This window comes from Falco peregrinus, chromosome Z (genome assembly GCF_023634155.1).
Source record: "Falco peregrinus isolate bFalPer1 chromosome Z, bFalPer1.pri, whole genome shotgun sequence".
NCBI lineage: Eukaryota > Metazoa > Chordata > Aves > Falconiformes > Falconidae > Falco > Falco peregrinus.
The window spans coordinates 1,183,420-1,194,812 of record NC_073739.1 but is presented as its reverse complement, the minus strand read 5'-3'; the positions used below and the strand labels follow the sequence as shown (position 1 = coordinate 1,194,812).

Sequence of the window (11,393 nt, the reverse complement as noted above, 5' to 3'; positions counted from 1 at the left end):
TCATCCAGCATTCAGGAATGTATTCTGCATAATATTGTTCCAGTTGCAAATCTGTAATGCTTCCTTAGGATCGTATAGTGTCTGATTCTGAAGTATTTGTGGATTTTTAGTCCCCAGTTTCTATTTCTTTCTCCACTTTCCTTTGCAGTGCAAAGTGTTATTACATGGCTGGATCCTAGCAGCGCTGGTACCTGTGCTCTTTCTTTCTGGGGTTAGCCAGCCTTTGCAGACCTGACAGTCCGTCCCCACCTGCACCTGCATATATAATGATGAATAAGGTTTCTGAAATTAAATATATTAGTACCCTACAAGCCCTGGTGAGATCTTAGGCACACTGAAACTGCTGACCTGCTTGCACAAAAACATCTTGGGCTTTCTCTACGGCAGGTTCGTACACCATCCTGGCAACCCAATCTACTCCAGACTTCTAACTATTGGCTTAGACTAGCCTTCCTCTACCCTCACTCACGTTAACAGTCTTGGTAAAGTCTACGGAGACATCGAATTTAAGAAATTGGAGGCATTTGATCAGATGTCAGAAAAAATCTCATTTTTAGCACTGAGCCGCTGCATGACTTCAAGTAGTGTTATTCTCTTTCTGTGCCTGTTTAATGTTCTTTTGGCCTTGGCCTTAAAAGGTATTGCTGCAGGTGAAAAGGCTCATGTAAGGAGCACTGTATGCCCTCACTTAAGTAAAGAAAGCAATTTAAGTATCAAAAGAGCTTTAGATAAATATGAAAGAAATGCAATCACTGGTGACTTCCAGGTAGGTCAGAACCAAGGGAGAACACAATCAGAATTCCAGCATCTGTGCTAGCTGTTCTTTAGTTTGTTTCTGGAAACCTAAACGCACAAATGAATTTTCTTTAGTTTGTTTCTGGAAACCTAAATGCACAAATTAATTTTATACTGTTTATAAAAGACTTGATAAAGGTCTTGAATATATTACTTGTCAAAAATATGCATTTCATAATAATGATTTGCACATGAATGAAAGCTGAGATAGACACTACTGAATCATGTACTTGCAGTATAATGGAATGAATCCTTAAAGTAATTTCAACGCAACTACTTCTAAAAAATACTTTGTCAAGACAGAGGGGGAAAACCAAGAACCGGTCAAAAGACGATGATAGTACCACAGTGGTGCCGTTGTTCTTAGCAGTGATCAGAAGTGGGATGTTTACTGCTATGGACAAACAAAGAAGTTCTGGCCCTCTTCCATCCTCCTTTAGTGCTCGGAACAGGACTGCAGTCATACACTGACAGCCAAGCTTTAAGCATCTATGAAGGTTATAATTTTATCCAGATATTATTTTAAGTTTTTAATGTGTTTCTTGAAGCCTAGGTGGGACAACCTTTTTTTTTTTTTTTTTTTTTTTTTCCCCTTCACTGTGCTCACACACAGTGAGCAGTCTTTGTGAGGGCTATAAGCCCAGGAGTAAAATGCCACCAAAGGAGAACTGGTTCATCTCACACATTTGTCTCATGGGTTTTTTTTCCTCACGTTCCAAATACTGTGAGATGTCTTACGCAAACACATGCTATGTGTGACCATTATTACGCCATGTCACCGAATGACTATATTGAATAATAGTTAAATACTTTGTTAACCCAGTGCAAGTATGAAGCCCCCTACCTAACTGTTCTTAGTGACTGATGAGCCACGGGGTGTCACTGCTTAGTAAAAGCACCTGTAAGCTGCAGAGCGTGATGCCATGGAGTGAAATAAATGGAGGGATGGAATCTGTGACAAAAATGTCTTGTGTATTTCAACCAACATTTTTTTGTTTCTTTGTTGGACTTTGTTTAGAACAAACTACATTCTTTGATTTTGGAATTCGAAGTAAAACTCCAATATCAAAGAGAGTAAAATTAACTGCTCTTCAGTTATTCACCAGAACATTACTAGTGCTTTCAGTGGTAAATAAAAATGAGTCTCTGTTAATTTCCTTTGCAGTTAAATGAATTAAACACTTTTCTTTCTCTAGAAATATACTGTAAATAACCCCCCCTGTAATTTTCTTAGTCTGATTTTCTCTTGGAATTACATTGCTCTGCCAACTGTTAAATATTGGTATTTTTTTCTTTTAAAGATTTTCCCTACGCATGCATAAGCACATAAAAGACATAAATAAAAGTAATTTAATTGTATTAGTTGCAGGTATACATTTGTACAAGACCTTTTGTTATTTATACCACATTAAGCTCTTAATTTTTTTGAGTGATAACTTCAGATTTTCTTTGATACTGTCAAATGTTTCTTTTGTTTTAGAGCTGATACAGTCTGCTCAGGTACAGGACTCCCTCTCAGTCGACTGATCCCCATGATGAGTGGGACAAGCTGTGCATCACTTCACTTACACTATTTCACTCAAACTAGTATGTTTTCAAAGCAACATAAGGAAGGTAGTGTACTTCCACAAATGCGATTGCTTTTTATTTGTTTTCCAGCCACTTAATAGTTTCTTCTTAGATAAAAAATATTTTACTATGCTTGCTTTCCTTAAGACCTGTGAACTTTATTTTTCTCATTAATTTCTAGATGTTTAGCATTGTAATTTTATGAGAAAGAATAAGTGAATGTGACACTGTCTCACATTAATGAAAAAACTTTTACAGGATTCATTCAGTTCTTGCTTCTTGCACTGGTGAAAATCAGGAGTGGTACAACTACCACAGCTGCTTGGGTGCAGTCAGTATAAAGCCATTAGAATGTGAAGGATTAAGACTTTTTTTTGCAGCTTATTTGGCAAAGTGTGATGAAAGGGGGAACAGTAAAAAAACACAAACCAGAACTGACAGCCAAGCTTTAAGCATCTATGAAGGTTATAATTTTATACAGATATTATTTTAAGTTTTTAATGTGTTTCTTGAAGCTTAGGTGGGACTACCTTTTTTTCTTTTTTTTTTTTTTTCTTCCCCTTCAGAGTCTTTTCACAAAATACAGAGGTGTTTATAGAAGCAATTTGTGCAGTTAAATCCTCTATTTCATTTTTTCTGGAGGGCCTTTTTGCTTTCTCTGAAAACCAGGTGTTCTTCCCAGCTACTAGGAAGGTGTGAGACAAGTGCGATGATGGAAATGGCAGAGTTGCCAGCAGAGGGAAATTCCCTGATAAGAGCAGTCTATCAAAGCCGGCTTCGCCTCACCAGACTGTTACTCGAGGGTGGCGCCTACATCAACGAGAGCAATGACAGAGGTGAAACCCCTTTAATGATTGCTTGTAGGACAAAACACCTGGACTCCCAGAGTGCCAGCAAGGCAAAGATGGTTAAATACCTACTAGAAAACAAGGCTGATCCGAACATACAGGACAAATCTGGAAAGACAGCCTTGATGCATGCTTGTTTGGAAAAAGCAGGCCCTGAAGTGGTATCTCTGCTACTGAAAAGTGGAGCTGACCCAAGCCTGCAAGATCATTCCAATTGCTCTGCACTTGTGTATGCAATAAACTCTGAAGACAAAGAGACCCTGAAAGTTCTTCTTAATGCCTGCAGGGCACAAGGAAAAGAAGTCATCATCATCACGATGGACAAGTCCCCATCAGGAAGGCAGAAAACAAAGCAGTACCTAAACATGCCTCCTGCAGACCTGGAGGAATGGCATTCCCCCGCTGCTTGCACTTCCCCATCAGAAATAGAACTGAAAACATCTCCCTCCCCACTTTCAAGTTCAAATGAAACTAAAAAAGCACTTTTCAGCTTTAAAGAGCTGGATCATCTACGAAGTGTGAACAACTCATCTCAGACAGTTTCACTGATGAGAAAATCCAGCTCAACAAAAGTAGGGTCCAAGCTGGCACAAGTGCAGCGGCTGCAGTCTGAGCCTTGGATAAAGAGTTCTCCGTCACTGTTCCACCAGAATAAAACTGCCTGTTTACAAGAACTTCATGATATTACTCCAGAAGAAGAGGTCTCTTTTAAAATTAGTGGCCTTGACTTATCAAAGAGATTCATTACCAGGCACCAAAGTATTGACATAAAAGACACTGCTCATTTGTTGACAACCTTCAATCAAACTGGATCGAGGAAATTATCATATGATGAGCTAAACTGTCAGGTTCCTTATGTTGAAGGGAAGCATATCTCCAGTGGGATTCCTATGGGTAGGGATGTCAGTTCAGCACAAACCAGCTTTATTTCAAACCTCAGTAGTATTATCCGGAAAAGAAATTCAGGAGCAAATCACTACAGCTCTGATTCTCAGTTAACTAACAGTCTAATTCCTGCTGCTGCAGAAGACAGTAAGTCAGTGATAGAAAAGAAAAAGATTTTTTCTCCATCTCGCTCTTCGTTACCAAGTTCTAGAGAAGTAGTGGACACCATGCCGCCTCTTACTTTGAGCAGGAGAAACCAAGCTTTTCTGGAAAGAGAGAGTCCAGGAGCCGTATTGTTGGATCATATTGCTCAGACAAGACCAGGTTTTCTCCCACCACTGAATGTGAATCCTCAGCCCCCAATTCCAGACAGTGCTTTCATAAACCGGGTTTCTGGCATGATTTCTTGTGGACAAAAACACTTAGTACCAGCAGCACCTGCTTTCCCTGGGGAGACTAAAAATATGAAAATGCTACTAAGGAGGCAGTCATTACAGACTGAGCAGATTAAGCAATTAGTGAATTTTTAACAAGGGAGTAAAGGATTACAAAATCTTTATGATACGTGCATATTCACTGCAGTACCTCACTGTAATGATACATACCACAAAACAGCAGGGCGGTGATACAAAGCTTTCTCAAGTTAAATAGCTTTGAGACCACATGAAGAGTTAAATAGCTTTGAGACCACATTAACTAATGATGCTGCTTTCTGCAAACTGAGGAATATTTATTACACTGTTTTCTTAATGTTTTCAGCTTCAGCATTGAAATCTTACCCATGACAGGCTGAACCCACAATGGGTCTCGGGCACTGCAATTCTCATTTTAGGTTGGAAATACTATCCCTCCTAGGTTTTCCCAAATGCCTACTCTTTCTGCACCCAGAAAGGTGGTACACATGGAACTTAGAAACCTGAAAATTTTGACTGTGATGCTGGACATCTGACTCTGTCCAAGTTGTGCAATGTGCAGAAATTCTAGACACAGCCAGCATGCACGAGGGGTGGACAGTGGCAGGTGTACGTAGGCAGCATCTTCTGGCTTCAATGGCTTCAATGGCTTTACTGCACATGAACAGACAATAACAGAGTCAATAAAATTCATGTTGTAGAGGTGTGTTGTATGCATAGCTATGCCTAGGGAATGCCAGCTAAAGACCGGGGAGCCTTTCGACGCCTTGCTGCCCACTGGAAGTCAGTCTGATACACAGCGCACCGGAGGGCTGAAGTCCAGCACACGATGCCTGGGAGCCAAGTCAAGAAGCCAGCACAGCGGCAAAAAGTCCAGAATGATCTCATGTAGAAGACCAAATCCTGCTTGCACTGTCAGGCACATGAATTGACTTGGGCTTCTCAAGCTATTGGATTGCTGGAATCTGCTCATTTAAAAAGAGGAAGGGTGGGGGGAGGCAGAGGCTGTATCTAAAGCAGGGCCCATTACTTTCTGTAGTTCCAGACTTAATTAAAAAAAAAAAAAATATCTCTACATCATGCAGGAGCTCTTTCTCCAGTCGCAGGCTGGGGTTTCTTTTCAAGACAGGATACAGATGGTGGGGCAGATGTAGATGCTATCTTGAGCAGTGCTGATGCTTCACACACGTGCTTGGGAGCAAGGAAGAGTTCTGTCCTCCTGCTCCACTCTTAAAAAAAGAAATCCAACAGCTACGATACTCACCTGAGAAATGGAAGTTTTCATTTTGCCTAATTTGAAGCAGAGAACTGAATTTCTTACAGATGAGGAATACTCCTTTGCCTCCAAGCTACTGTGCATTTTTAAGTATCTCTATCTAAAATCTGTTTTTCCTTCCTATTTAAGTGTTCTGCAATTCCAAACATCTACCTTGTCTTTGTGCGTGTTCCACAGATGCTTAATTTCTGGTATTGCATTTGGCATTTTATAATTTGTCTTCTAAAGATTGAGAAATACTGGATGTGTTCTGTTTTGTCATAATTCACAGAAATTAATTGTATTGAAATTGTGTCTGTATAATGTGATTTTCTGTACACCGAAATGAAGTACTTTTATTCTGAAGCTACACAAGTGGATACTATCTGCCTTCTTGCAGCTTCAGTCAAAGTTCACCCAGTCTGACGTTGCCTAACAAAAAATGTTACTTAGCTTTGCCCTTAGTGTAAGGCAATTTGTCTTAGGTTTTGGCTGGGATAGAGTTAATTTTTTTCTCAGTGGCTGACACAGTGCTGTGTTTTGGATCTAGTATCAGAATAACGTTGATAACACGCTGATGTTCTAGTTGTTGCTAAGTAGTGGTTACTCTAAATCAAGAAGTTTTCAAGTTTCCTATGCTCTGCCAGGGGGCAGGTGCACAAGAAGTTGGGAGGGAGCAGAGCCAGGACAGCTGACCCAAACTAGCCAGAAGGATAGCCCAGGTTTTATTTAATTAAAAATATAAAAATACCCATAAGTTCGTAAAATGCGTATTTCAAAGAAGGGCACATTTGACACTGGAAAGTAAAGGAGTATGGTTTGTGTATCTACACAAGAGTTGCCTATCAAGTGCTGATCTGAAACTGCAAATATAAATCTTAAATCAATTTTGCAACAAAATCCCTGGTGACAATTGCTAGGAGGCGGATGATCTTACCACTGATTCTCTGGCCAAGTGCTCAGAGGGAGCTGGGATAAACAAAGATGCAAATCTGTATTGCAGTTGTCAAAACTAATTCTCCACAAAATACGGGTCTTGAAATCTGTAGTGTCCTTTGTCCTCCTCCAGCCCCAGCTCTGCCACCTTGGGATGTGTAGCGCTCTGGAGGCAGCTGGGAAGGCCTGCAGTGAGCTGCGCCACATTATCACATTTGACCTACTCGGGTATGATTGTCACACTTGTTTAGTTTCTTCACTCCTCAAGACCAATCAGTACCAGTCATAAATGCATTGTTTTTTTTAGAGATGGATTATTCATCCACTGAAAGGCTCTTGGTAATTTATGGATTGGCTGGCACACTCTAGTTTCTGCACATACACAAACAAGAACTGTTCACTGTGCTAAAACAAACAAACAGCTACCTGAGTGTACACATTAAGCATGCAAAAACGGGCAAGTTCCAAAATAAAATTGCGTACAAGAGCTATTAAATACCAATGGAAACATAGGGAAGGTGATGGGAATATTTGGTTCCATTCAGGTTCTGCCTCTTCAGGAGACGTTGCCACATCAGCATCTGCATATACCAGGTAGAAACAAGGATTACGTGGAAATCTTTCTATGGCAGAGGAACTATGTACGAAAACATATCAATATTAAATTATTAACTGGGTAGAAATTGGTCCCTACAAACACCACATACAGACACAGTATACTTTTCAAATTATTTTTATGATGTAAATGGAAATGTCTGTAGTCTGTTCGTATCACCATGAAGTTAAAATATTTGAAGCTAAAAAGTACATTAAAAAAAAAACAAATTCTTTTTTTAGGAAAAAACCTAACAGATGAGATGTTCTAACTGGTATCTTTGCTGAAGGTATAAAGCCCAATTTCTGCTGTATTGATTTTTAAATTATTTATGTATGTGAGATTACTGCTCCCTCAACTGAAAGTTTTTTTATAAAACGCTCAGTCAATGGAGGAAAATGGCAAATGTCTTGAGAACTGAAGTTCTGCTGTAGTATTGCCAGTATTTTGTGCTTAATTTTGATGCAGAAGTAGTGTGAAAGTTAGTATTTATTGTTGCATCAATGATACAAGGAGCCTTCAAAGGAAAAACAACTCAGTTTTGTTCTGTGTATGTTGTTACAATGCATAAATAAAAGTTATCTTTTTCCCTCTTCAGGGAATATGGAAATAGACACATCCTTTGTTCACCACTTAGGAGATGCTGAGTCACTACCAAAGGTACTTGCTCTTAAGCATTTCTCAGGCTGCCTCTATATAGAAAAACTGGAAGTGTTAATTAGGTTTAATCCAACATAGCTACATTTGTACAAAGCACTGTGTGACAGAGGCTCTGTCTGTCTGTCAGTTGTTTACTGTGGTTCTACTTCAGTGGAGACACACTTCTGCCATTTTCAAGTCTTAATCCTTGTCATCTTTGTCATCCATAAGGCGTCCACTAGGCAAAGAATGGGAAGCAAGACCAGAATTTCTAATGTTAAGTTTTCCCCTGAAACACGAAAGCTTAGAAACAACAAAATACCTTTCAGGTGTTCTTTATGCATCTTGATAAAGAAAAGACCACGAGCTGAAACATTTTCCTTGCTAGTTGTAAGAGCTGTGGCTTCCCATCCAAAGAGAACCACCTGCACTAGTTCTCAGACCTTACAGTGAACAATTCAGTTAAGCTCATCCACTCCAACGTACAGAAAGAGACCAATGGCATCAAATCCTTAAACATTCAAGCTATATAAAATGACAGTGACGTTTCTGGCACCAGGCATTCCTGTCAACATAAGTTACGGCTTTCAGTAAAAGCTGTATTTCACTTCCTGTGAGATTACTAATTTCAAATCTACGTGGTAAGTTTAGAAAGGTGAAAGACTTTTTTGTTTTTACTTTTGGTTTTCATTTTCTCTGCAAAACGCTGTGAAACAATACAATGAAAGTGACTTCTAGACAACTAGTGGCCTCAAAAGACAGTGATCATTAAAAAACTTATTTTTGTTCAAGAAATTTTAAAACGGAAACCCACTACGCAGGAACACTGTAAAAAAAGTTTTCAAGGTTTTCTTTAAGGCATGGTGTTGAAAGTACATTTCAAAAAAGCCCTCCCTGCACTTTCTTTTTGCTTTGAGGAGAAAGGCATTTAAAGTTGCTTTTTTTTGACTTTTGTCTTTTACAGATATGCAGTATATATGTATGTATAATATACGTTATACAATGCTCCATAAGAACACTGCCATAACTCAATGCAATTACACAAGAAAAACACTAAAATAAACCAATCATTAAGTTAATCTTTTCTTCTCAATTCTAACCTTCATCTTTCTGCGCCTGTTACACAATGCAACTAATTAATTTCCCAATTAATATCAAGTATTTATATATAAATTGATTCTTACATTAGTAAATCATTATTCCATTAGTTTGCTCTTTTGTTCGTGTAACAGGCACATAGCTTGTTATAGAAAGGCTAACATCAGCCACAAACAGCCATCCTACGAAAAGCATGCATACTGTATTCATAAAAGAACACGCTTTTTTCCTTAAATTCATGTCCAAATCCAGAATTTGAGGAATGCCTGTTGTAAAATATTTTCCGGTATCTCCCAGCCACACACTTTCACCTTCAAGTATTACTGGCACAGCAATACCTTCAAGGTACCGCAAACCAAATCATGTTTGGTCAAGGATACATCTTAAGAAAACTCAGGGTGGTTTGTTGTTTTTTTTTTTCCACAGCAGAAGGGATAAAATTCCAATTTTTGTGACGAATTGTTCTGATAAAATACCCAGCTACTAACGCTTTTTAAAAGACAATAGGTCTTACACTCCTTTACACAAGTTAAACTTATTTTAAAATATATACATATGCAAAATCCCTGTTCTTCAGAGAAGGACACCCGTTACCTGAGCAGGCATCTCCTTTGCCAATGACGCATGTGGCTGGCTGAAAGCAAGCACAGACCTCTCAGGAATATCCCTGGCTGTGGCTTTTCATACAATTAAAATATAAGCTGCTGCTTTTTGCAGAATGGGCAACAGAACCCAAGGACTTCGATGAAGGGACCAAGGCACTCTGGTGATAGAGGCAAGTTAAGTTACTTTGTACAAATTCTTTACTTAAAATTCCTTGCAAACAGAATGTTAAAGCAGAACAAAGATGAAAGTTTGTAATAACCAAATTATAGGAATTACAGAATAATTACTTAAAACTCCTTCTGCATCCATGTGAATCCTCTGTGGTACTATGTGTCACGTAGCAGCCTGAACGAACTATTTTAAATTTAATCACAAATACGGCATTGCTTGTGCAAGCACCACGCTGTAGATACAATGTTAATTCAGCGGTTTAGTCCCAAGCAGAAAAAAGTTAATTTATGTTCAGCCTTTTACAAAACATACTAAGATCTTAAACTGAACAGTGAGGTATTTTTCTTAGGATTATATACAGTCCAGTTTATTCTCAATTTTCTGAAATGCAGATGCATGCTCATCAACTGTAATTAATTCCTGTATTTTTTCCCTGAAGGCATCAGCTAGCAATTCTGAACATTTTCACAAACTGACACAGATGGCATGAGTTACAGCCTTCTCTCTCAAAAGCTAGTCCATTTTAAAATATAAACTTGACCTGTACATGCAATTTAAAAGCACAATAACGAGAACACCTTTTAAAAACACATTTTAATTCTGCTTGGGCAGATGCCCATTGAGATTATGAATTCACACATGCAATTTTTTTTCTGCTACAGCAATGAAAGGAATCACAATTAGGCAGTGAGAACAACAGCTATAATGACAAAAGCATCACTGTAAAATTCACGGGAACCAAGATAAGTATAAGGATATTAAACAGCAACATACAATTGCTGCAAAAATTTAGATGTTCAAAATTCAGATGATGATAGAGTACGATACTTTGAATTTTACTGGAAGCACAGTAAAAAAGTAATGCTTTATATTATTATGGGTTTTAATGAATTAGCTCTGCTGTGGCAGTCTAAAGATGCTATCCTCAGCTGCTTATTGCACTGACCTGCCAGAAAATTACTGCTCCTGCATGAGGGAACACCTATGCCTAATGCCCCAGTGCAACTCGGAGTGACTACAGCGTGGAGTGGCTACGTTTTTCAGCCATGCTACTAAAAGGGTGAGATTAGAACAGTTACAGTAATTTGCAGTAAAGACGTATCAGAAGTAATTGTAGCTAGAAAGTAGTTAGATCTTACTTCACTACGAAGACATATGCCAAAACTCATCTAGCAAAGCCCTAGAAAAGAGGCCAAGAACCAAAGACTAATGCAACAGCCGGTGTGGATGTTGTCTAGCAACCCGTATTTTTCCATATAGGTTAGCGTAACATTGATAGATAAAAATCTTAGTAAAACTGACAGAAAATATATGAAGCTAATACACAGAAGATAAGCCTATGCATCAGGGAATCACACTGCATAGGCAAACAGATACTCTGGCAACAACAACAAAAAAGAACAACTAAATAATAAATGTCTGTGAGCATCAAAACACCACAACAAAAAACTGTTTTTCAATTAAGATTTCAAGACATGGAATCATTTCATGGTAGAAAATGGTTTCTAATTAACAGAAAACTTATGGAAAACTTGTTTCCTTAAAAAATTATCCAAACACTTCCTAAACTCTTTTATTAGTAG

The 11,393-nt window shown here is 38.5% G+C and overlaps 1 protein-coding gene across 1 annotated transcript; it reads left to right on the top strand.

Annotated features, from left to right (window-relative positions):
- The first annotated feature begins 317 nt into the window (after positions 1-317).
- ANKRD34B (ankyrin repeat domain 34B) lies at positions 318-4,765 on the top strand. Its single transcript, XM_055791600.1, has one exon. The coding sequence runs from the start codon at positions 3,074-3,076 to the stop codon at positions 4,625-4,627; it is 1,554 nt and encodes a 517-aa protein (XP_055647575.1). The 5' UTR covers positions 318-3,073; the 3' UTR covers positions 4,628-4,765.
- Positions 4,766-11,393: the final 6,628 nt, after the last annotated feature.